A 25,213-nucleotide genomic window follows, 5' to 3' on the forward strand; every position below is an offset into this window, starting at 1 on the left:
GGACTATACCCTCATGTTTCTTCCATTAGCTTCCAGTACATTTGCATACTGTAGCTGTTGGGGAATTCATTGCTCTGACAGTGCCTTCCACATCTTAATGTATTTTGCTCTCTTCCATATGAGTTGGGCTGACATCCATTTGCCCTGCACATTATTTGATGGGGTATCAGGGCTGGGAAGCCTTTCATCCACATGAATTCACTTCAAGCCTGATTACTGTGCATCATCTCTAGGTAATATTCTGGCTCACTCTCCTCTAGTGGTTTCCACCAAATGTTCTAGCTCTGTTCAATTCTGCTAAAGTATTTTCCAAATGTTTTTGCTGACACCTTTTCCTTCATTTTCTGAAAGTGTCCACCAGTGCATTTCTCTGCTGCCTCCTCTAATTTTTCACATTTTAACTGCAGACTCAGTATCTTTATCACAGAATGACTGCTGTGTTTTTCATGCATGGAAAATTGTATCATGAACGCCATTACATACAAAACCAGAAAGCCTTTATACACAAGTTTTAGCTAATTGATCTTTGCCACCTTAAGGTGGACACACATAATGACAGTTGTGCTATGAATAGTATCTGGGCATGCAAAGATTCTAATCTTAAGAACTAATCGCTGCCAGTTGTTCATAGAGATTTTTTTTTGTTTAACAATAACGACTGACAACAGCCAGGGACACCATGTACATACCAAGTAAATAAATAAAAGAGAACTGCAAAGTTTCAAGAATGGTTATTAAAAAGGACTGTAGTGTCAAAGGCCTCTACAACATTAACTTAATTCAAACACATACCAGAACAGGACTTTTTAAACACACTTCAGTTTCATTTACTGGCCTCTAAAGAATCCTTTAGTATAGTATACGCAGTTTATTGGCAAAAAATTAAAAAAAAAAAAAGTCAGAGTGTACTATCCAGAATTGAAAATAACACAATTAACAAATTTAATTACTAAGCATCTATAAGGGAATTAAATGTTTGTCCAGAGAGAGAAATTAGTTAGAATTTATTTTCTATTACTTTAAGAACAGAAAGTTACCATGTGATTTATATAATAGTCTGGCCTCCACAACACTGTTGTAGACCACCTGTCTGACTGAAATTTACATGAGGAGACCAGGAAGACACACCTGCACAACCTCTTTCAGTAGACACATTTCTGATGTGAGTCAGGGACTTGGGGAAACTTAATGTTGTTTAATTGTGTGCATGAGTGTTTGTGTGGGCTGGTGTACAGTATCTGTTATATTCAGGTCCCTCACCATAACATTCTCCCATTAGCTAAGCCAATCAGCAGTTAGAGAATAACCTGGTTTCCTAGGCTACAGCTTTCTGAATCACTCCCAACAGACAAACATCCAGGATGATGTTTGTTGGGGAAGCTTCTCAGTGTGTGTGTACATGTGCTTGTATGTTTATCTTGGTCAGGATCCATTTAATTTTTAGGCAGTGAGGGTATCTTGGCTGCTCCTCGATTTGGGTTGGACCTTCAAATTGTCCAAGGTTAAAAAAGAGTGAGAAAATATTAAGAGGTTTAAGAGTTACATGTATGTTCACACATATGGATTCAAAAGGCTGGGCCAGCAACAGCTGCCATTCATTATGAATGAGACCTGGCTTCACAGCCCTGCAAACCCTGTGGGGCTTGATAGATCCAAAAAGTGCCCAGCTACACTACAGGGAAATGTTGAGGACTGCCAAACGTTATGCAAATATCCCCTGATGCATGCATATGACAGCCAGGCAAGAGCCCATCATGATCATCTTAATTCCAGTGGAAACCAAAGCACTTAGCTGTTCACTACTATGTGAAGGAATTTTATACAAAATGGAGTAACAATTTAGTGTTGCAGTCTGCAGCTTCCCAGTTCTCTACAACATGTCTTTAAAGAGCTACCAGGACAAAAAGAAGAATAATGACATATGTAGCAGTGCGTAGTATGCTGATTTATCAGAGAATTCTGCTGTCCAGCTGGAGTACGGCATGCAAACTACAGAACTAGAGATTCACGGAAGGCCACACTCAGCCAACTACTTTGAGTTCATACGTATGAACGTATCATTAAGGTCAGAATTTAAAATGGCATAAATGTTAACTTCCTTAGGTTCTTTGCCCAAAATTAGCACAATGGTTTTGTTTGCAACTTTTTATTATATTGTTGGGGCTTTTTCACAAGTTGTACTGTAGGTGGCAGCAATACAGTGACTACAAAAAGTGAATTACAAAAGATGAAGAAGTGGAGCATGTCTGCACATCATAGTGTGCTCCAAAGGTCAGTTCCATCAATTTTTGTCTCATGTTGTATTTATCGAAACACCGACCTCTCCGCCAAGCGAAGCAGAAGACAAAGCTTATATTTAGGCCTAAGGTTTGCTAGTTCAAGCCATTCCTTTCAATCTTCCCATGCATTCATCTATACATAAGATGAATAGAAATGTATTGTGTTTATCAGCAGTACTCACCCTCTGGTCTGTACTGTGCTACTATGGTAACGGTCTGTCCTGCGTTCTTCAAAGCTGCAGCTGCCTGCTCATGTGTTGCGCCGGACAGGTCCACCCCATTCACCTGATCTCAGACATGGATACAGAAAATTAGAGGCCATACTTTTAATTATTTTGAGATATCAATAGCAATAAATCTAAAATGAGATGAGCATTACATTAGGAACACTGTACATCTTATTGGGTCAATGACCAGTCAGGTGGAGTATGTGCATGTGTAGTACTCTATGTGTGTACTTTGTGAAGGCCTGTTTTATGCATAGAATCATTTCCCGTCAGTTGTTGCATACATGAATACATAACAGAGTCAAAGTGACTGTTGCAGGGATTGACAGTGTCTCTAGAGTCTGAAGACGCAATACTGTTTGAATCCTGTCTGGAGAAAATTAAAGTCATACTTCACTTTAATACACACATCGCCTGTGAGGTAGAGATACCTGAAAACTCTCTTTGAATTCAGGTTGTTGTAGATGCTGTGAATGAATGCAAAGCTGCAGTAGATCATGTTTCAGCCTTAGCAAAAATTCCATAGTTATTCTGAGCTGTATGCCTCCACATCAATAATGTGCAGAGCCAGATGCACAAAGCATGTAAACTGACATAATGACTCCCTTGATAAGCATGCATAATTTATACAGTAATAACTGCAGAACTGGGGTTAATAATGGTGACAGTAGTTGTGTTAGACATCTGTAATTGACTTAGCGCATACCGAGAGGAGGCGGTCTCCCTTTCGTAGCTCCCCACCGAGATCAGCTGGACCTCCAGTGAGAATGAAGGAGATGAAGATTCCCTCTCCATCCTCCCCTCCTACGATGTTGAAGCCAAGACCTGTAGAGCCTCGCTGGAGCACCACCCGTCTGGGGTCTCTAGAAGATATACAAATCACACAGTGTAAGCTGATGTATAAAAGTGTAAGACTTTATATATATGAAAAATAAGTGTAAAAAATAAGGGTATACCCTTATAAAATAACATATCAAGTCAACATATACAATATACACACACATATCAAGTAACATGTGCCAGGTATACAGTATGCATAGGGGGGTACAATACAGCGTACAATACATTATGTGCAAAGGTAAAGAGATGGGTAAACAGTGTGCAGTGTAGTAGTATAGTGTCACAGGGAAGTGAGGTTATAATATATGGAGCTGAGTAGTGACATCACATGTTCATGTCCAAAAGTCAAGTCAGACCTCCTCACTGGGAGGAGTTGAAGAGTCATGTGGCCTGTCGGACAAACGACATCCTCAGAGACAGTGGTCTACTGCTGAATGAAGTAGCTGCTGTCTCTCTGATATTCAGCAGTGAAAGATGACAAGACGGAAGACAAGATGAAAAATTATGGAACTGAATATCTTATATATACCCACAAAAGAAAATATTAAAATACTGAAACTGTATATACAGTAGAAGTTAGTACAGGGTATATATTAAAATTTCTGAAGGCATAAAATACAGTGAGTAGTGAGGAGGACAGGAGGTTGAACATTAGGCTTATTAACCACACTGACCAGCAGGTGTCAGTATTACACTGTTTTTAATTTAGTCGCACCACCAACTGCTAACTTCTGACTCATTTAATCTGTATTAATAGTATGATTCTTCAGTAAATCAACATAACACAAATGTCTTTCAACAGTGGGAGGAAACAAGAGCGCATGAGAAAGTTCACACGAGATATACAAGCATGTAGTTAAGACAAAACTGCTCATAGTACTGTGAGGCAACTACTGGACCATCATGGCACCCTCGCTTCATTTTTTGGATGAAAACAATCATGAAGAGCACATAAACTATCCCACTGTAATTACATAGAGACTGAATACATGTTACTGACTTACCAGGCTATTTATTAATAAACTTACATACTGTATGTATCAAGGGAATTTGATGTCCATTTTGCAGAATGACTTTTTCTATTTCTGTTTATAAGTACAGTTTCTTTTAGAATGTCATAAAAATGATTTATTTTTACTGTAGGTTACAATCATTATAGCATTACACATGTCACAAAAAGTTATTGGTATAGTATTAGTACTGCCCCCAAAAAGCCCAGAACATCATTAAGGACACTTCACACCCTGGATGTTCACTCTTTGAACTGCTGCCGTCAGGTAGACGGTTCAGAGTAATCACATCAAGGACCACTAGATTCAGGAATAGTTTTTACCCAACAGCAGTTACCACACTCAATGCTGCTAAAATATAATATGCCTGTGTGTGTGTGAGGGGGGACGTGAGAGGTCTGTTGTTTATTTTGTTTTTCTAGCGGTTACGTTTTTTATATGTTACGCTTTTTTTGATTTGATTTGATTTTTGATTTGATTTATTCTTTCAAGCATGTAAAGACAGTTGATATGACAACACACATGATTGTACACATAATCCAATATCAATTTGCATATATCTAGTACATGCTTGAATGGAGTAGGAAGAAGTCAGACTTATCCAGTCCTACCCCATGACATCATCTTACCATCATTGCTTTGCAAGCAGTCAATGATTCACTTCTACCCACACAAGTATTATACTAAAAAAATTATAACAGTATTAACATTCTTACATAATTACATTCTTAAATAATTATCTTCTACACCACACAAGTAATATACTAAAGAATTGTTACAAAGTGTTAACATTCATACACCACACCCACAATAGTCCATGTAGTTAATCATTGAGCCTGTTCTTGCATATATCTTGATTGACACATACCTTTATATTTATGTTTAAACTCGTCAATTTTATTACTATTTTTTATGTCTACACTTAAATTATTCCATAGTTTTACCCCACTTATGGAAATACAAAATCTTTTTTTGGTTGTACGTATAGCATGAATTTTTAAATTTAACTGACCCCTTAAATTGTATCCCCCTTCCCTTTCATTAAATAGTTTTTGAATTCCACCAGGTAATAAATTGTTCCTGCTTTATACATAAACACTGCAGTCTTATATCCCACTAAATCAAAAAAATTTAACAATTTAGCCTGTATGAAAGCTCCGTTGCTGTGATCCCTGTACCTTATCTTATGCACAATTCTTATCGCTCTTTTTTGTTATATATACAATGGTTGAAGTGAGCTTTTGTATGTATTTCCCCAGTCTTCAACGCCATACTCTAAGTATGGTAGAATCAATGAAGAATACAAAATGCGTAGTGCTTTCCCATCCAAAATATATTTCACCCATGCCAATATCGATATATTTTTTGCTATTTTGTGCTGAACATATCTGATATGCGATTTCCAATTTGTTGGTTTTAACATTATGGGGAAAACATTTGATAATTTTGGGGACAGCTTAAAAAAAAAAAAGAGGAAGAGAAAAACATATTCTAACCAGCCTAGAAAAGGGGGTAACGAGTAGGGTCCTCAACGCAGGGCCTGCAGGGGCAGTCCGGGGGATGTGGGGTAAGCTTCATCCCTTTTTTTTGCTTTTTTGCCTCAGACCTATGGTGCTGTGTGGTTCCTGAGGTCCTTTCACTGTCCATTAAAATGGATTAAAGACAGTGGAGCAGCACTGAGAGTGTACAGTATCTCTCTCTGTGTGTGTGTGTGTGTGTGTGTGTGTGTGTGTATACATATGTGACCTGGCACAGGTCATCTGGCCATTTTTCATCTGCCTTTTACCTCCACACACACACACCAGCATGTCAAGCGGGGAAGAACAGAGGTCAGTCTAGGACCCTGTCTCCCAAACTGCTGTTGAGGACCACTTGCAATCCAATAAAACACTCACAGGGGATCATGAGACAAGCAATATAGGAACGAAAAAACAAGAGAGATCTCTGATCTTGTCAACAGCTGGCTTTACATTCATTTCATAAACAAGTAAATGTAACAAGAAGCTGCAAATTCTCACAGAATCTCCTCAACAATGCAACAGATGCTTGAATTGTCTTTCATAACATTTTTAATGATACTGATAAAACCAGCCTGAAATGTTTTCTTATGCGTAGCTGCTCTTACTGCACCTAGACATTTGTTTGTACTGTCCCATAATTGCTTTGTTTGTGTGAGGACTCACCTGGGGATGTCGTCATCTCCGGTCGTGGCCCTGGGCTGCGGTGAGTATCTGGGCGTAGTCAGTGGGGCGGGGCTTACAGACTGACTGCCACTCATGTAGGGGTTTATATGGTTGTCTTGATTAGAGGAGTATGCTAAAAAACAAACAGTTTTGTTCTTATTGTACCACACTGCCATACATAACCACTTCACTGATGCCATACGAAAGCCTAAATGTCTATCTTCATATTCTTTCTAGATGATTCCCACTTAAAAAACACTGTTATTCCACAGCTAGCTCTGATGAATCAGTAAATATCTCATCTGAAATGCCTAAGTAACAGATTGTCACACATTCAGCTGCAGTTCATATCCTCAGTCAGTTAGTCAATACTGCAGCTATACTGGGATACAGTGGTGTGATATTTGTTGTTTGTTAATGTGATACGTTCAGAAACGGTGATAAATAACATGCTGTTTGATATTATGCCAATTTGGAGCAGTGACAACTGGCTGTAATCCAATGAACCCAGTCTGATTATCAGACTGATATATAACAAATTTAAAACTGTCTGAGATTGGATCATTACCAGATATTTTTTAAACAATAACATCACTTTTCTAGCCAACCTAAACTGGTTTTAACACACTGGAACTGTTCATTAAAATGGGTGATGCATGAGCACATTGCACAACCTGGGTCATCAATCTGATTTTGAATTTTCATCTTTATGCTATTGAAAATGTTTCGGTTCTTGTGCAGTGTTTGTATATCAATTAAATTTATAATTAAATTACATTTACATTTATCTGTCAATTATTTCTAATCTACAATATCTTAAAGAAGATGCAGTCACTTCAATAACACAGTGCTAAGCATGGGCAGAAAAGAAAGCAAAACTGGAGACAAAGCATGACAAGCCACAAGTTTGTCCCCTCGTGCCCTTCACTACATCCTCAGTTTAAACTCTCTCGGGTAAATTCAGGGTTTTAATTTGTATAGTGTCAACTGATATTAAATATTTATTATCCAACATGTGTCGAGTAATAACATTTTATGGTCCCACACCACATGGACTACTTCAGGAGTCCCTTGTGGTCCATAGCACTGACATGAAAATCTATGGCATGGTCTATTCACTACTTCTCTTAGAGTACTAAATGTCATTCTAACAGGATTTCACAGTTAGGGAAATGTTGAAAAGTGTCTGCACCTTTTTCTCTTAATGCTATGCTGCTGCAACAATGATATTATGACACAATTTGGGTGCAGCTTTGTGATATCTGTGTCAGCTTCTGCTCTGACTGAGCTGCTCTTCAATATCTTTAAATTAATTTACTTAAGGTAAGATAAGATATACTCTTGTCCCCATGCGGGACTTTGTCTTGTACTCTGCAATATAGTATTTCAGTAAGTATTTCCGTGCAAAGCTAATGTGTTTGCTGTGGTAACATTAATGACTTAGCTTGCTCATGATTTTACCTTTGTGTTGAATTGATATGAATTTAATTTGGGAGTAATTTGAGCTTTGTGTAATGTTAGTGCTTTGTTAGCCTTGTACAGGACTGCCCAGAGCTGGGACTCATTAGTCAGATAATGGTAGCTTTGGACCAATGACCGCATTTGTCATTGCTAGGAAACATTATGTGTCAGTTTGTTTTGAGTCTCACTGTACCCTGTAGTGGCCGAAAAAAAATAGTTAATGCAGCTTTAACCCCAACGATTTTCACAGCAGATTTCAGCTTCCTTCTCTGGCACTTCTGTAGTATATTGTAAACTCATAAGACTCATATAGAGCATGTTGCCTTGAATTGTTTCTTGTAATGATGGTGGTATGAAAACTCAAGCTTAGTGTGCTGATGATGTCCCAATTAAATCTTTGCAAAAAGCATAATAGTCAGTGTGAGCTTCCTTATAGACCCACTTTAACCAAAAGTCTCCACCAACAGCTTTGTCCCATGCTGACTGTTATAGCTCAACACCATCTGGCCCTAAAATGCTTCGGCCTCTTGGCTGCATTGATGTGTGTTACATTTACCAGAGCACTGTTGTGAAGAAGAGAGAGAATCTACTCAGTCTGAAAGATGCCATGTTAAGCAATGAACCTGAGCAAAATCGTACCATTTGTTTTCACTGTTATCGAGAGCCCTCTGGTGTGTACTCACAGTTAGTAACGTCAGGAGGAGGGAAGCTGTCGTTGATAAAAAGGGAGGTGTGTTTGGCCACACGGAGGTACACAACGTCAGGAGTTGACTTCAGGGCAGCCACTGCCTCCTCATGAGTTACTTCCTCCAAACAGGAACTATTTACCTGAGGAATAGTGAAGACACACAGTATTAACACGCACAAGCATGCATCTTGTATACGCAGAGATAACACAAATGTCCACTGCAACGCAACAGCAGGAGTGGACTGCAGAACAAACATACAATGTGGATGCTATAAAGCAGTTCTGTGGTTGTTGTCAGGTTATTTCTGTGTTATCTACACCTGGACACTGATTTTAGGGAGAAGAAGCTCTAACCATGGTGATTTAGTTTTATATTGCTTCTGTGTTAAATCATCTTTAACTGTCTGGGATGAAGAGCTGAAAAGAAACAATCTGGTACAGTCACACCCTTGTATATTCTAATACTGCCTATTTAGTCTTGGATTCCAACATAATGGAAAGGTCATCATATTTGTGCTCAGTTCTCAAGCATAAACAGGGAGAAGTCATTCTAAATCTGCTCATAACAGTGCTGAGTAATTACACAGCTGGCTCCAATATGGTTGATTAAGTTTAATATTTGGTGTTACTAAGTGATATTTATGACATACAAATTTAACAAAAGCAGTTAGTTGCACGTTAATTATGTTAAGGAATATTTACGAACTATTTGGGGCCAATAAAGCTGAATTCACATTTAATCTGAGAGTAGATTGAGCACATTTTTGTCCTATAATGCATTTCATTTGCAGTTTATTTTGATGTAAACCAGAATCTATGTACTTTAATGTGAAGATCTAACTATACTGTATAATATTTAGCATGATACCATGTTGAAGTGCAGATAATTAAATACGAGAAAGACAAAAGGTGGTTCTTACAGCCAGAAGTTTGTCCCCTATCTGCAGCCGTCCGTCTTTATGTGCAGCCCCTCCCTCAATGATTTTAGTCACATAGATGCTATTGTCGCCAGGGATGTGCTGGTTCTCAACTCCACCCGCTATACTAAATCCTAAACCTGAGGGGGAAAAAACATACCAGATCATATTTTTGAAGCTCTTCTTAATGTTATATATTTTTATTTACTGCAGAGCTGCATGTTCTCACCATTGGTCCCTTTCACCAGCTCTGACAGTTACATTTTTATTTGATAGAGTAAAATTATAGGTTAGTAAATACAAGCAAAATCCAATTAAGTTGTCATATATTTCATATTTTGTATTGCTCTATTGTTCTTGTCTTTTTCCTGCTCAATCATGCCACTGTATCTTTGCTGCTTAAATATGCTGACATCTCATAAAATCTGAAAACTATGCCTCATCGTACTTTGGAGTTTTGTTTCCTTGCCATGCTCTCAGTCATACATTGGAGAGCTGAAGCATGTGAACACTCAAATTGGCTTGAAGCTAAAAGTCAGCACTTAAACCTCACAGTCACCGTTTTATTTCAAACAAAATGTGCTGGACTAGTGCCAAGACAAAAAAAAAGGTTAGTTTTACTACTCATTGACCTTGATGTGTGTATACAGTAAATAAGCAGTATTATTTTCTCACCTTTAGGCCCCTTGACCAGCTTGATATCCATGATTCTCTCAGTGAGGCTCCTCCTGCGTCGCACACACAGCTTTACCAGTGCTCCTGCCTCCTTCAGCGCCTCCACAGCCCCACTGTGGGTCACCTCTCTGACATCTGTCTCATTCACCCGCATTATGCAATCATTCACTCTGCACAGCAAAGATGCACAAAGTATAGATGACATGTGACTTGCGTGAGGAGGTAAACAGTGAACAGTAACTGTTAGAGGTTTGTGCTCCAACTAGACGTAGGAGAAACTGATCTTTTTCAGAGGAACAGAGTCAGAGTAAGGTGAAGACCAAGTTCTCTTAGTTGTATTACTTATTACTGAACTACTTTCTTTGTAGTAATTAGGAAAAAAGGTAAAAGATTGATCCTGTTTGCACGTCAAGGTTTTGCTAATATGTTCAGTGAAATGTTACTGTCAATTTCAAAGTATTCAGTCTGTAACTACTGCATTGTTGCAGGTAACAAAATCAACTGTGATTAGTAAAGGTGTAATTGTGGAGACAAGATCTGTTAACACAGTCTTATTGTGAGGATGTGACTGTCTCTCATCTGCAGACAAACCTGGACACAAAACGATTGAACATTTTAAATTTAGGCCTGAGGTTTTTAGGGTAAGAATTAGGTCAGGATTAGGGAGCAGTTATGGTATGAGTAGGCTGACTAGTAAGTATTGTAAGGCAGTAATTCGAGTTAACATAAACAAGCGTTTGTGTACCTAAGTCGTCCATTCTGTGCTGCGGCCCCTCCAGGTATAATCTTGGTGATGAAGATGGAAGGGTCCTCTCCGATATGGGGGTTATCAATTCCTCCTGCAATACTGAACCCGAGGCCTGAGTTACCCTACACACACAGACAGACACACACTTGTCTCAGTGGAAGAAATAAACATCATCTGTGCATCCTAACTGTTTTCTAAAGACAACTTGTGACACTAAAAGTATTAAGATAAATGTGAAAGTTTGTTTTTATATAGTATATACTGTATTTATATATACAGTATATGAAATGTTTTGTAGTAATAAATAACCAAGACAAACTTAGGTGGGTTGTTCAAGAAGCCAATAACCACACTGGAGTAATTTTATAACTCATTAAATTAGAACCCCCTGTTGCTGAAATGCCACATCATTCCAACATTATTACATTACACATACTCTTCAAATCTCATTCAGCACCAAAAAAACATCCATTAAATGCTATTATCTAAATGCTATTATCTAAATGTCATTCACTGAAAAACTACATTTAATGTCTCCTCACTTACCAAACTAATTTTCATATTACCAAATGACACATAATAGATCACCTCTGTAAATTGAACACATTACCTGTTGACAGCCACTGCTCTGTGTGTCTTTCTTTCACTCTCTCATGTGCTGTCATAGGGTATAAAGCAACTGCAATGTCTATGTTTACATTTATGTCCATAGTGGCTTTAAAGCAAATCCAGCCAAGCAGACAGACCCAGGTCACAGGAGAACAGAGTGAAAGAGAGAGACAGAGAAGGAGCCTCGGGTGACAGAAGGAGGAGTATAATGAGAGAGGGGGAGGGAAGATCAGGGAAGGATGGACAAGGAATACACAGGATGGGGAAATAGCGTCAGCAGAGAGGGACCAGCGGTGGGGCTGAATTAAGGAAAGAAGAAAGGTAACTGATGACTAAAATAAGGCAGATGAGGTAGGTAGGTAGGTACTTTATTGATCCCTCAATGGGGAAATGTCAGTGTTTCAGCAGCAATGGAGAACAAACTAAAATCAATTTTAATGAACTTAGCTAGTTTATGCCTTGAACTCAAAGGATTTTATTTCTGGTTTAAGACAAACAAGCAGGCACCATAATTTATGCCCTCAATAGCACCAGTTATGTTTTTAGTGTGATTCCAGAGAAGGTTTCATGGAGGACAGAGATGACCCGTGACTGACTACACTGTGTATCAAAGGCACAGACATTGGTGGTGTGATGTTAAGTGTTTACCCGCTCCAGGGTGATTTCCTCATACTCATAGTCTGCTTCTGTTCCATTGACCTGTTACAGAGAAAGAAGAAAGAAAGAAAAAGTGTGTCAGCTGAGATTAAATACTGAAGGTTGTCTTCCTACAATGGATACCAAAATGCTCATTTGATTTTACAATAAAACATTCAGTGTAGAGGTGCAACGATTAGTTGATTACTCAAACTATTATTTAATGTTTCAATTTCTCAAATGTTAGAATTGATTGCTTTTCCTTTTCTTACAGGATAGTGATAGTAAATTATAGTAAATTGCGTATCTTTGGGTTTCAGACTGTTGGTTGAACAAAACAAGACATTTGACATCATCACCTTGGGTTCACAGAAAACATAGTGTGCAATTTTACTGCTGTTTTATTGATAAAAAATGTTTCTCTGCTGTGTATGCTGTGTCACATGAGCCACTGCTGGCACGGACTGTCCTTCCATTACACATTTTTCATCAAATTGCTCAAGGGTACACACACTGACTAGTCTAGACCGGTCATTGTAATATTTTTGAACATTTATCAGCCGTCAGAAGCAGCTGCTCTGTTTTCTTTTCCAGTCCCAACACAAAGTACAAGCTGATTATCTAACCATTCATTCATTCAAGGAATACAAAATGCCACAAACACAGAATAATACAAAAGTCAAATAAAACATTTTTTTATGACTGACATATGAATCCCAAAGAATAAGCTGATGATGTATCTCTGACGTCAAGACCATCCTCCATGGACTGCCAGTGAGCCAATCACACTGCTGCCAATACCAGCAAATAGATTAATGTTTACTGGATGAAAAGAACACATAGTGAAATCTGACCTGAGCAGACAGTTAAACATTTTGTGTTCCACTAGGGTTATGCAGGGAGATGAGTGTCTTGTTCCTGCTATAGCTGCAGGCATGCACACACAAACACACTCACGCAAAACCACAGTGGTCAAGTGGTGTCCCAGTGGCCAGTGTAATCCCTTTGGCTGTAATCTGTGTCAGATTAGTTTAGATTTTAAATTTCTGTCCTTTCAAATAGAGGGCACAATCTTCTGCTATTACCCATCATATATTTAGACTGGACTGATTAATGGCTAAAGACAATTTTTTAAAAAACTGGTTGATGTACCATGTTTGCCTCATTTCAAATGCAAAAAAAACTAATACTGGCATTCAAAAGAGTCATCAGCAATTAAAGTAAACCACTCTGTTTTGTAGCTGTCACATGCATCATCTGGAAGAGAATAACAGTAGAAGCCCATGACAATGAAATATTAAGCTAAATCTGTGCAAGAGAAGCCTTTTTCTCACTTTTTTATTCCAGGCAGTTCAGCGGGGAGTAATTCCACAGTAATTACATAACAAACTTATCTAACAACAACAGACACTGATTCTCAGTGGCAGCTGGCAACCAGGAAAATGACATCTGGAGCCATCTAATTCTGCACTAAGCTTTCTGTCTGAAACCAGACACATGTGCACATTTATTGGTCAGAACTATTCATATTACTGCATATTTTTACTAGACAGTAAAATTACCTAAAAAGCAATTTGTCCCATTGTTTATAGAGAACAAGATTCATTCTAAATGTTGTTCCATATTACCTTTTCAGTATGTTTTATTTTACATCCTGCATATTTACCTATAGAGCACTATTAGCCTGAGGATGCTGCAGCCACTGATTGGTCCAGGATCACTGGTCAGTGGTTTACACACAGCCATTGATAAGTTTAACATAATAATTATCTTGAATCTGCGTGATTTATTCTCACGCACCTATTCTCAGGAAACTCTTCAACAAAAGACTAACAAATTAAATTTGGCTCATATCCAGAACTGGTCAGTAAGATCATATGAGTGGAATAGTGTGCAGGTGTAAACATTAGGCTTAAACCTCACATCGCTGTACTCACATATGGGGGGGTGTCGACGCTGTCTGTGTTGACCACCACTGGTGGGGGGTTGGCCTGAAAAGAAAGAACAGCATTATTAAAGACTTTTAATTTGAAGCATATTATTAAAGACGTGGTATTTCAACAAGTGTGGCTGCTGAAGAATACAGTACTTTGAATCTTAAACACTATGCGCACACAAACAGAGAGCTGTGATTGTGACTTACTCGTCTCACATTTTGGTACAGCATGTTGAGTACATCTGCTACAGATTACCACTGTGGAGTGACTGCATACACTGCATGGCATACTGCACAGCCCTTATACTGAAAAGTACTAATGTACTACACTGCAAACACCACTGTAATGCAGCTCTGCTACTGTATCATAAGACTTAGCAATTCAGTACTGCACCACAAATTACTATATCACAATAAATATGATATCGTCTCTATTCTATTGAATACTACACTATTCTAATGGATGTTCACCACATTAAGTGTCCTAAATTACATGACATCCTGAATATATCAGTTTTTTTTCCTATAAATCCAAATTTGCTTTCTGCCCTTCTCTCCCAAGTGCTGTCTCCTCCCTTCTTCTCTCCCAAGTAATTCCACTCTAAACTCAGTCTCCTCTTCCTCCCTGGCCTCCTTCTAGAGTCCAGGCCCAGAGAGACCACTGCTTTCCACTTGCTTCCTATGCAAGCACAGCAAATGACAAACCTCACACTAGCTAATAAACAACCATAAGGTAGCTGTTTTTCTGTATTTCCAGGTCGAGCATCAGCCCCATCTTATCATTCCAGGCTTCATTTCTTCCCTTGCCTTATTTAACATTCTCCACAAAAAATATTTATTGCTCGCCAGTTCAGCATCTGCAGCTTGAGTCCATGTAAGAGTTTGTTCTGCAGCTGGAAAAAAGGTTCACAAACAAACCAACAAACCAAGCAACACACAAGCTAGCCAACCAAATGGACAGCCCATCCTGACCTGACTTCACAGAATCATTGTGCACAGAATCTCTCTGTCTCACACACACACACACACACACACACACACACACACACACACATATATATATACACATTATCTCACTCTGTGTGTGTCTCTCTCTCCACCACATGTCCAACTGTCTGTCAGTCAAGCTGACTGGGTGTCTGATCCCACATGGGAACAGAAAGAGAGAGGGGATCGGGCGGATTATGTATGATGGGAGGAGTCAAATCTACCAGCTCAACAACAGCAGTGAGGAGCAGAAGGTGCAGACAGACGCACACAAACCCTCAACTACAAAGAACAAATATCAACAGAGTGACAACAGATGTGGAGAGAGGCTCAGAGAGAATGAGGCTCTGACAATACAGCTCATGGACACCGAGGGCATGCCGACTGTTGCAGCTGTTAGGATGTGTGTGTGTGTGTGTGTGTGTGTGTGTGTCACTGAATGGAATAAAGAGAGTTCCAAATGGAGGTTACAAATGAATATTGTAGTTATCAGTTATTATCAGAACTATTCTGAGTTTTGTGCAACTTGACTCAAAAAACAGTAAATACAACAGGTTCATGTTGTTAACTTTTAGTAGAATCAGCCTGAGGGAGAAATCCTTCAACGTCACTGAGCACTGAAAATATTTTCAAGCTGTGAGATCTTGCAGACAAGAGTGAAATCAGAATGTTATCAAAATTAATACTTAAGTAAACACAACAGTATACAGTGCAGCAGTGCAAAAGTACCATAGTGCCATACGATGTCAGACGCACACTCATACATGCAAGAACATACTACACACATACAGAGTCCCAAATGTCACAAATCAAATTGGGAACAATGACAAGTGCTGCACATCAATGTTGCAACATTTAAAGACTTAATTCCAAGCAATATTTGTCTAGCATGTGAAGTGACTTGATCTACACTCCTGCATCTAAATGTTTACTTATAGTTTGGAAGAGGCAGTGATGAGAGGTGAAGACTCATACACACAGATGATCCACTCCTAATATCACTGCTTGCTCTGTCTTCTTAATTTGTAATGAAACTCCACTGACTAATGAGCTGATTTGAGCGTGACTCTAATTAAATCAGAACATCACGCTAATCAGATGATTACTACCTGCTCTCTGATTACTGGGCCCACGGCAGATGTACAGCACTCTAACCACACAACCAACAGCTAACAAGCTGCTGGCATGCTGCAATTTTTCCTAGACTCTCTATAACACAGTTTATACAATATACAAGTCTCGTTACACATGGATGGCTGTGCTCTTTTGATTACATCATCGGGAAGTTAAAGTAACCACTCTTACAGTACATTCATATGATCATCATTTTGCGATGTTCAACTGCAGACCATTTTGTGGTGTAAACCTGTAATTTACCCACATGCTCAGGTTGTAGTTCTGTTAGTTTCCTACGTTTTAGAAAATTGCTTCCAGCATCCCTCAGAGAAAGAGAGAGAGTCACACTCTGCACAAGATATAAATATGTCACAATTTTATCAACAGCTCAGAGCCCAGTGGATTAGGTCATTGGAGGACTTTAGCTTGTCAGTGCTTCACTGTAAAGCACAGTCTGATAAAGATAATGGCAGCATTTTAGATGTTGAGGTTGATGTTGTGTTTGAGCACACTATCAACTCTATCCATCCATTGATCCATCTATTACCAACCCATCAAACCTACCTGCACATGGGCCTGTAGGTGTGGAAAGCTGTGTATAAGTGGTACATGTGGGGGTGTTTCCCTTGAGTGTGAAATCCAGATATAAGTGTCACTGGGCCATGGCCTGCTCCCAGCCCTGCCCTTGGCTTTGCTCTCTGTTGGACTCTTCTTCAGGCTGTCCTTCAGGCTGGGAAATTTTGCTTGAGAGCCCCCAGTGGCTAGGTTAGTAGGTAGCGTGCTCCACCCATAAGCCCCCAACCCTGAACACAGGGGGAGCTGTGGTGAGTGAAAAGGATGAATAGATAGTGACTGGGAGGCATGAGGGAGACGAGGAGAGTGGTGGCTGTGGTGTTGGTACTGCTGGAACAATGAGTGGTGACTAGGTGAATGGAACTGCATTTGCTGCTGTTGGTGGCAGAGCTGACGTGTTGACTGGGAAGAAAGCAGGCCGCTCGGCGAGGCTGGCGGATAGTACTGTTGTTGATGTTGAGAATGACAATGCGGCTGAGGATGACTTGGTGACAGATAAAGCTGGTGGTGGCTTGGCGAGAGCAGTCGATGATTTGGTGATTGTGAAGGCAGCTGGTACGTTGGCGATGGCTGAGCCAGCTGATGACTCAGTGACAGTGGTGCTATGTGGTAGTAGCTAGGAGAGGAAGGTGGAAGCAGATGTTGTGACGAATCGCAGCCATGTTTCTGCAAATGGGGATGGTGCGTTGGTGAATGCAGCAGTGATGGTTGTTGCTGGTGATTTGGCAAATTCTGGTTATGCTTCAAGTGAAAGTGGCTTTTGCCTGACTTGGCCTTCCCTTTGTCAGATTTTCCCTTAGTGGAGCCACTGCTGGGCTTTGTGGGGCTGCAACAAAAGTCATGGCTCCGGAAGTAAGTGGTCATAGCTACAGAGATATATAAAGAGTCACAAAGGGGTTCTTCTGTCTTTGCTGTCTTCTCTCTTTGTATACCACATTTACTACATCTCGTCTTCTTTACAAAGATGACAAAACAGAGTAGCTCCTTAGAATCACTTGTGTCCAAATAATGTAGGTCATGCTTCTCCAGAACAACCAATCCTTCTCTGTGTCCCGTGTTCTCTCTTTGCTGTATACCGGAAAGTCTCAGTATGTAAAACTTCTATCAAAAAAAATGACAAAAACAATCCCTTTGAAGGCGTTTCCATTTCTTCTCCCTCATGGATTAGGGCACCAGTTTGTCTTCTTTTAATGTGATATTTAACACTCCTCTTCTTGTCTTCCTCCCCTCAGGAGTATTAGTGACCCTCTCGCCATCGCTCACAGCTACAAGGTCAGTTGGCAGATAAAAGGTACTGTCCCCAAAAGCAGCAGCAGGACCACTTTGGTTAGTTGCACCTCCTTTCAGTCCTGCTTTCTATCAGGGTGTCTCTGTTTCTGTAGAGGATGCGAGGCAGTTAATGGGCTCCAATGGAAGATTTCTCTTTCTCACTCTATGATTACATTGCAGTCCACTGGTCAGTCACTCAGATTAACTCATATTAGCTACCTTTGTTGGTGCGCACTCCGCCTCTGAAACTGAAGAACTGGCCACTCTGTAGATGATGTAGTTCTGTTCGTATATTCCAAATGAAGAGTAGAGACAGCAATAAAAGACCTGAACTCAGATTAGGTTCTTAGGTCTGTTTTTTGTTAAAGATTCAAGTTCACAATACATCAAGGTCAGAAACTTAAATATGCTTTTCTTTGTCGTTCTTCTGTCATCTTGTCTTGTTCTGTTTGTTATGATTTGATAATGCCATCTCTAAGCACAATTCTCTTCCCCAGTCCCTCTCATCTTTCTGTACCGCCCGTTTGTCCATCTCGCTTTCTCCCACTCTCTCTCTCTTTCCCAGACTAGCCAATTAGGAGCTTCACTGGACTCCTGCACATGACAGCAGCCAGGCATGACTAATCGATAGGCGACCGGGGATACAGCGCCCAGAGCTCGAGCAGTGTGTGTATGTGCATGGAAAAGAAAGCTGTGATTGTGTGAGTGGTGGTCCATTGCATGAACCTTTGTCTTGTTCTTTTAAAGCATCACAAGGCAGGCTGGATCAGCTCAAATTCAGTCTATGAAATGAGTGCTCTGTGTGTGTGTGTGTGTGTGTGTGTGTGTGTGTGTGTGTGTCTATGCACTGGCCTACTTCCCTGTGAGAATGTACCTCTCTGCTATGTGTCTCCAAGTTTAATCTTTGTTTAGGGGAACAGGCATATCAATGTGTCAAATCAAATCAATTTTATTTATGTAGCACTTTAAAAACAATAGCCAGTTGACCAAAGTACTTTACATAGGCAGAATAAAATCACAATAAATAACTAAAATAAAATAAAAAGGTTCCATGCAAAAATAAAACAAAAATAAAACAGCACATTAACTCAGACACACAGATGACACACATTCAATAAATTAATTTAAAAGGAATGCATCAGGTCCTACTGTGTATTAAAAGCCAAGGCAAATAAATATGTTTTACGCAATGATTTAAAAGTAGTCAGATCAGTAGCTGACCTAACATTATGAGGTAGATGATTCAGCACAATTTAGGGGCTGCAACAGTAAAAGTGCGCTCACCCCAACGTTTATATCTGGTTATAGGAACCTCTAAAAGAAAGTGGTAGCACATTGTATGCCACTGGTAAAGAATAAATAATTATCACCAAACTCATGATAAATGTGGTTACTTTTGTAATATGTTACAGCTAGATTGATTTGATTGTCTTGAGCCAAACATTTTTCTCAAGAGTACATTACCTGTGATTGATGAGCAGGAAAAGAGGCCATCTACTAATCTAGTGGTTTGAACCCCAGAGAGTTCATAGCCACATAATGTATTATAGTGTCTTTCAAACTATCCTGAATTGCTTCTGAAGGCCAGACAAACGTCATGCATGCCAGCTCTACTGCCCTCTGTATTTAAATGTGTGTGTGAAACTTCATTGTGCTTTTTTTTTGGTAAAGTGGAAACACCAATAAAACAATTTATGGGTCTTATTTTCACATTTACACCAAAAAAAATGACTAAAAGCCACATAATGAACAGATAATGAAAAATGATTTTAACAATTTAATTTACTTCTAGCTTCTAGTTGCCTGCAGCTGGCATTTAAGAAAGAACAGGAGCTGGACACACACATGCATATATTTGGTTATGGCCATGAGCTCTTTATACTGTCAGCTAATATACATATGCCACAACTTGCCCCAAACCAACCTGATTTGAGAGAAAGATAAAAGCAGACAGACAGACAAAGTACATGAAAAAGCAGTACCCATGTGGAGGGTGAGAGTGGTTGAGAGAAAGGTTGTTACAGCCACTCAGAGCGTTAGCAAGTATGCGTGCATGCTCCCTGTGTAAAGTGCTGCTAACGCTGCAGGCTAACTTCTCAGTTAGGAGAGGATGAGCCAGGAGAATATAGGCCGTTAGCATCACAGCGCTAAATGAAGGCAGCACTAAAACAGCATTAGAGGGTGGGGTAGGAAGGGGTGGGGGCTGCTGAGAAATGAAAACGCAGGGATGGGGTAGAGGAGTGGTTGAAGACAAGAAAATGAAACAAAGATGAAGCATTTAAAATGAATAAAGATCAGGGTGGGACTTGGGGGGTTTGAGTTTGGGAGTTTTAATTGAAAATACTCGAGTCTCATCAAGCAAAACCATTAGTGTTATCTGTCAAGTGCCTGGTACAATGACTATAATCTATATTCATACCAAACTAGTAATATTACTCTCAAATATTGTTAACTATGAAACATCTCAGTTAATGCGGTCACACCATTCCAGCTCTACTTTCTACCCTAACTCCCTTCTGACACAGCTCTGAAAAGAGTTATTAAATAACACATTCAGAAATAATTAAGCATCACAGTCTGTTGAAGCATGACATCCTGTAGACTGGTTTAATTAACTGAACTCATTTAATGTTCTGGGTCAGACTATCCCAGATCAAGTTTATAAAAACCAGAAAAAAACATCTCTGTTAATTGAGCCTAAATGCTTTTGTACTAATCTGAATTAGTGTAAAGGATATTTATAAGTCTAGAGAATACACACACATATTTTATTCTTTATAGGTCAGTCTGACTCCAGAGTGAAGGTAGCTGCTGAAAAGGTGACATCTAATACAAAGTGTGCCACCTCCAACAAAAACCCACCAGTGGTCTTGTGCTGTTTTCTTGCTTAATGCAATAATATCTAGCGACAAATAGTCATACACAATTACACTTGCTCATATTCTGTGAGACAATGCAATCCCACTACTCTAACCTTTAGTGTGGAGTCAAATCCTATCTCCCATTTGTTGTTGCTCTCATGCTTTCCTCCAACAAAACCATGATTACTCCTTATTAGTGTTTCACTCAAAAACTGGGTTCTAACTATGTCAACCAGAATGAATGAGGATGAACTATACTATAAAGAAAGCAAACTTGTAACAGGAAACAACATCTTGGCCAGGAGCTCTAGTGAGAAGAAACACTTGTTTAAAACATTCAAAACATTCAACTAAAGTCAGTTACCAGGTTTTCTTCCAAATCTGCAGAGACACAATTGTGATGCTAAAAGTCACCAGCAGGGGGCCTCAGGCTCCACATACAGATGAAGTACAGACAAGATCAAGGCACAACAGACATAATGAAGCTATTCTACAGTTCTGTTCCTTCATCTTTACTGAGTGATTTGTTGCAGCTATCTGGGATTATCATCACTGACTGGCAGCGTGTATTTTATTGTTTGAAGATACTGCAGCACTGCACGCTGAATCAATGAACAGATAAAACTAGAGGTGTAAATGCCAGCACACAGCAGCAGGAGGATTAAATCCGTTTTGAGTATATATTCACAATCATGAAACAATATTATTCACTACAGCATGCCATTTTAAAGCTATTGTCTTGTTTGTTCATTTATCACCTAATTGGTTGGTTTCAGTGTATCATTTTGTTTAATGCCAACACCAATGGCAAGGTACTTTACACATTTCTGACTAGTATCTTACAAATGTAGATAGCATTATATTACTTTAGGTACAACAATGTTCAAGGGAAACTGGATATAACTGTACATGTTGCAGAGAGTTGACAGTATCCTAGTATAACACTGAGATCTGCTCTATTACTGTAATATCTAGAAATAGAATCTGGGTTTACTTTTCCACCAAACTGTAACTTTAACAGTTATAAAGAGTCACACTGATTGGCCTATAAGGAGGCACGGCAAACGAGTAAAAAGGGACAACATTGCCTACACAGGATAAACTTTGTTGTTGAGTTACTTTGTATGTGCAACAATAACTTTTCCAATTAAAATGTGTTATACCTTATATACAGTAGTAATGATCCTATCACTTACTATAACACATCCAAGTGTGACTGTATGACAAAGGTACCAATCACTCTTGATGGTAACATCCCACTATCAGACTATGTTGTTGTAAAGTACAGTACAAACTTGACTCTCTAAAAAAGAAGTGTCAAACCATTCCATGCTAATTACAGGAGGACAGATGGAGCTGTTGTTACGTTGTTCAGCCTCATTAGTTAGTGGTCATATTAAGTGATTGCTCCTGGTCATCTATCTGGGCGGATTATATCAGCATAGACAGAGAACAGGCTGAAAGTAGGAGACTGTTCAAGAGGGAGAGTTTGTCTGTGTGGAGATGTCTCTCTTTGTGTGTGCGTGTGTGTATGTATATATATATATATAGACACAGTATTTTTATTACATTGTGTGGACTGATTTTTTTTCAGTGCCATCACTGTGAGGACAGTTCATCTGGTCCTCACAACTTCAATGGGCTTTTAAGGCTACAACTTGGTTTTAGAGTTCAGGTTAGCATCAGGTTTATGCTAGGGTTACAGGTGTAATAGTAAAGGTTAAGGTAAGGGAATGTTAATGGGGGTCCTCACAATTATAGAAAGACATGACTGTGTGTGTGTGTGTGTGTGTGTGTGGGAGAGAGTTGATATGCAAGCTTCATCCCACATGCAGAAGGTGACGCAACACCTCACACAATTTCAACCAGCACCACAAATCTAATGCACTACTCACTTCTTCAATGTGTGCAATATATATATGTGTGTGTGTGTGTGTGTGTGCGTGCAAGTGAGTGATCAACCAAGCAAGTGAGCGGATATAATAACACTTTAACTTTATACACACACTCACCTCCTGTTTTCCTTAACACACATGCTGTGCTCTACTTGCTGATCAGCATGGTAGCATCACCATGACAACAGATGATAGTGCCCGCAGTGTTGACCAGTATCGGTGGAGGAGCTCATCGGCTATCATGGGTGGAGTATGCCCAGGTTGTAAGCATTTGCATTAGCTCATCCCACTGATGACATCACCTCCATACTGATTTTCAGGACCTCTTGTTTTCTAACTTAAGTTTAGGAAATGATTAATTCACAAGAGAACAAAGGATATGATTGATTTTGAAACAATTCCCTAACTGCTACCGATGCGCACAACATATAATAGCTGGTCAGGACCAACCAAACACATTGGTACGCCTCAGTCGTGGTGCTTTGGGGGTTTCAAACAAGTCCGAACACGTTAACGTTTTCAAGTCATTGCTTTTAAACGTCAACCTGTTCCAATATTAATCCCATGTGACATGAGCACAGCAAAGGCATGGAAGATATAACAGAAATAACCTACATTTCTGCACAGTCATATTGTTTAGACACCAACACCCATCCATTATCTATAACGCTTACCCTGAATAGGACTGTGGGGGGCTGGAGCCAATCCCAGCTGACACTGGGTGAGAGGCGGGGTCCACCCTGGACAGGTCTCCAGTTTATCAAAGGGCTGATATATAGACAGAGCCACACCCACACTCACTCCTACTGGCAATTTAGAGTCACCAATCAACCTAAGCTGCATGTCTTTGGACTGTGGGAGGAAGCTGGAGTACCCGGAGAGAACCCACGCAGGCACAGGGAGAACATGCAGACTCCACACAGATAGGCACAGGGTCAGCCATGGCAAATGATCATTCTCTTCCCCTCCCTCCTGTGTTAAAGTACTGCTCAGTTTCAATATGGTGATGATGTATAGTTTCCAAGTCCGCTAAGAAGAATGTGGGAGGTGAAAATTCACAGTTATGGTGTGAAGACTCACAAAAATACAACTCTTACTTTGGTTTATTACATACTGCCCACTCAGCAGCAGATGATATGCTGATATAATGTCACAGAAACTGAGGAAGTTTCTTAGTGTACAGGTACATTTGGGAGCTGTCTCTGACTCAAGCCTAATGCACCTGAATATGCTGTTTGCTGCCCACTGCCCCACCGGAACAACACAAGAGAAACCCAGAGAAGCCTACACATACACAGTGATATCCACAGGGAGAGTGGAAAGTTTCCTTGGGCAGCAGTCGGCTAATGAGCCACTGTTAACAGGACTGGGGAGTGTGCTGGAGAGACCAGGTTGAACTCTGCCGTACAAATGCACATCACAATATGGTTTGAGACTGTTAGTGATGTAGCTCCCACACCTTATCCATTTTACAATGACCAACAAACTGTAAATGACATTTCCAGACCTCCTTGTAGCAAGAATTGCAAATTTTTACTCACAGTTTCACACCTTTCACTTGTGATAATACAAAAATATGCTGTGATACACACTGGAGAGTGCTATACACTACAGCTACAAATTTCAAATCTGCATGCAAAAGAGAAAATGGAAGCCTCAGTTAGTTCTGGAGGTATGTAAGTACTGAAACATCTGATGATTATTATGAAATCATCATAACTGACACATGCTATGAGTCTGTCAGCTAACTTATGTGTACTTTTCTGCTGATGTTACATTATTGTTAAATTATTTTTTGAATGAGTAATGTGGTGGTACTATATATTAACACTGCCCACCCTGAGTTAAAAAGCGATGAGATTTCTCTCACAGTCCTAATCAATCACTAATTTTCTCCTTCAATCTCCATCTCCATCCAGTCTTCTCTACCTCCATTTCCTGTGACCACTAAACAACTCTTTAAGGCTTTTAGAGTGCTTTGTGAAGAGCCGGGATGACTTTCATACCTCTGCTTTACCACCCATCAATAATACAGAGACAGGATGGGGGCTGTGAGGGGGAGGGAGACTGTCTGTGATCACAACAAAAACAGTGAAATAAAGTGGGGTTAACCCTTTAACTGTGATTATTGAGATGGATAAACAGTGATACAGTATGTACACAGTGGGTATGGAAAGTATTCAGACCCCCTTAAATTTTTCACTCTTTGTTATATTGCAGCCATATGCTAAAATCATTTAAGTTCATTTTTTTCCTCATTAATGTACACACAGCACCCCATATTGACAGAAAAACACAGAATT

The 25,213-nt window shown here is 39.6% G+C and overlaps 1 protein-coding gene across 5 annotated transcripts in view; it reads right to left on the bottom strand.

The window, feature by feature from the left end:
* The window catches only part of LOC109961757 (discs large homolog 1-like protein), a 79,350-nt gene that overhangs the window by 23,828 nt on the left and 30,309 nt on the right, over nt 1-25,213 (bottom strand). For 4 of the 5 annotated variants that reach the window (XM_020602853.1, XM_020602858.1, XM_020602857.1 and 1 more), the window contains 9 exons: nt 14,211-14,264; nt 12,286-12,336; nt 11,026-11,150; nt 10,281-10,450; nt 9,609-9,745; nt 8,684-8,828; nt 6,540-6,672; nt 3,213-3,369; nt 2,462-2,564 (listed from right to left, as the gene is read on the bottom strand). In XM_020602853.1, coding sequence (XP_020458509.1) covers nt 2,462-2,564; nt 3,213-3,369; nt 6,540-6,672; nt 8,684-8,828; nt 9,609-9,745; nt 10,281-10,450; nt 11,026-11,150; nt 12,286-12,336; nt 14,211-14,264 — 1,075 coding nt within the window. Of the gene's footprint in view, nt 1-2,461; nt 2,565-3,212; nt 3,370-6,539; nt 6,673-8,683; nt 8,829-9,608; nt 9,746-10,280; nt 10,451-11,025; nt 11,151-12,285; nt 12,337-14,210; nt 14,265-16,876; nt 18,080-25,213 lie in introns of those variants that run through there. The other variant, XM_020602854.1, reaches the window with a different exon arrangement.

The sequence above is a fragment of the Monopterus albus genome, unplaced genomic scaffold (assembly GCF_001952655.1).
Source record: "Monopterus albus unplaced genomic scaffold, M_albus_1.0 scaffold58.1, whole genome shotgun sequence".
NCBI classification, from domain to species: domain Eukaryota; kingdom Metazoa; phylum Chordata; class Actinopteri; order Synbranchiformes; family Synbranchidae; genus Monopterus; species Monopterus albus.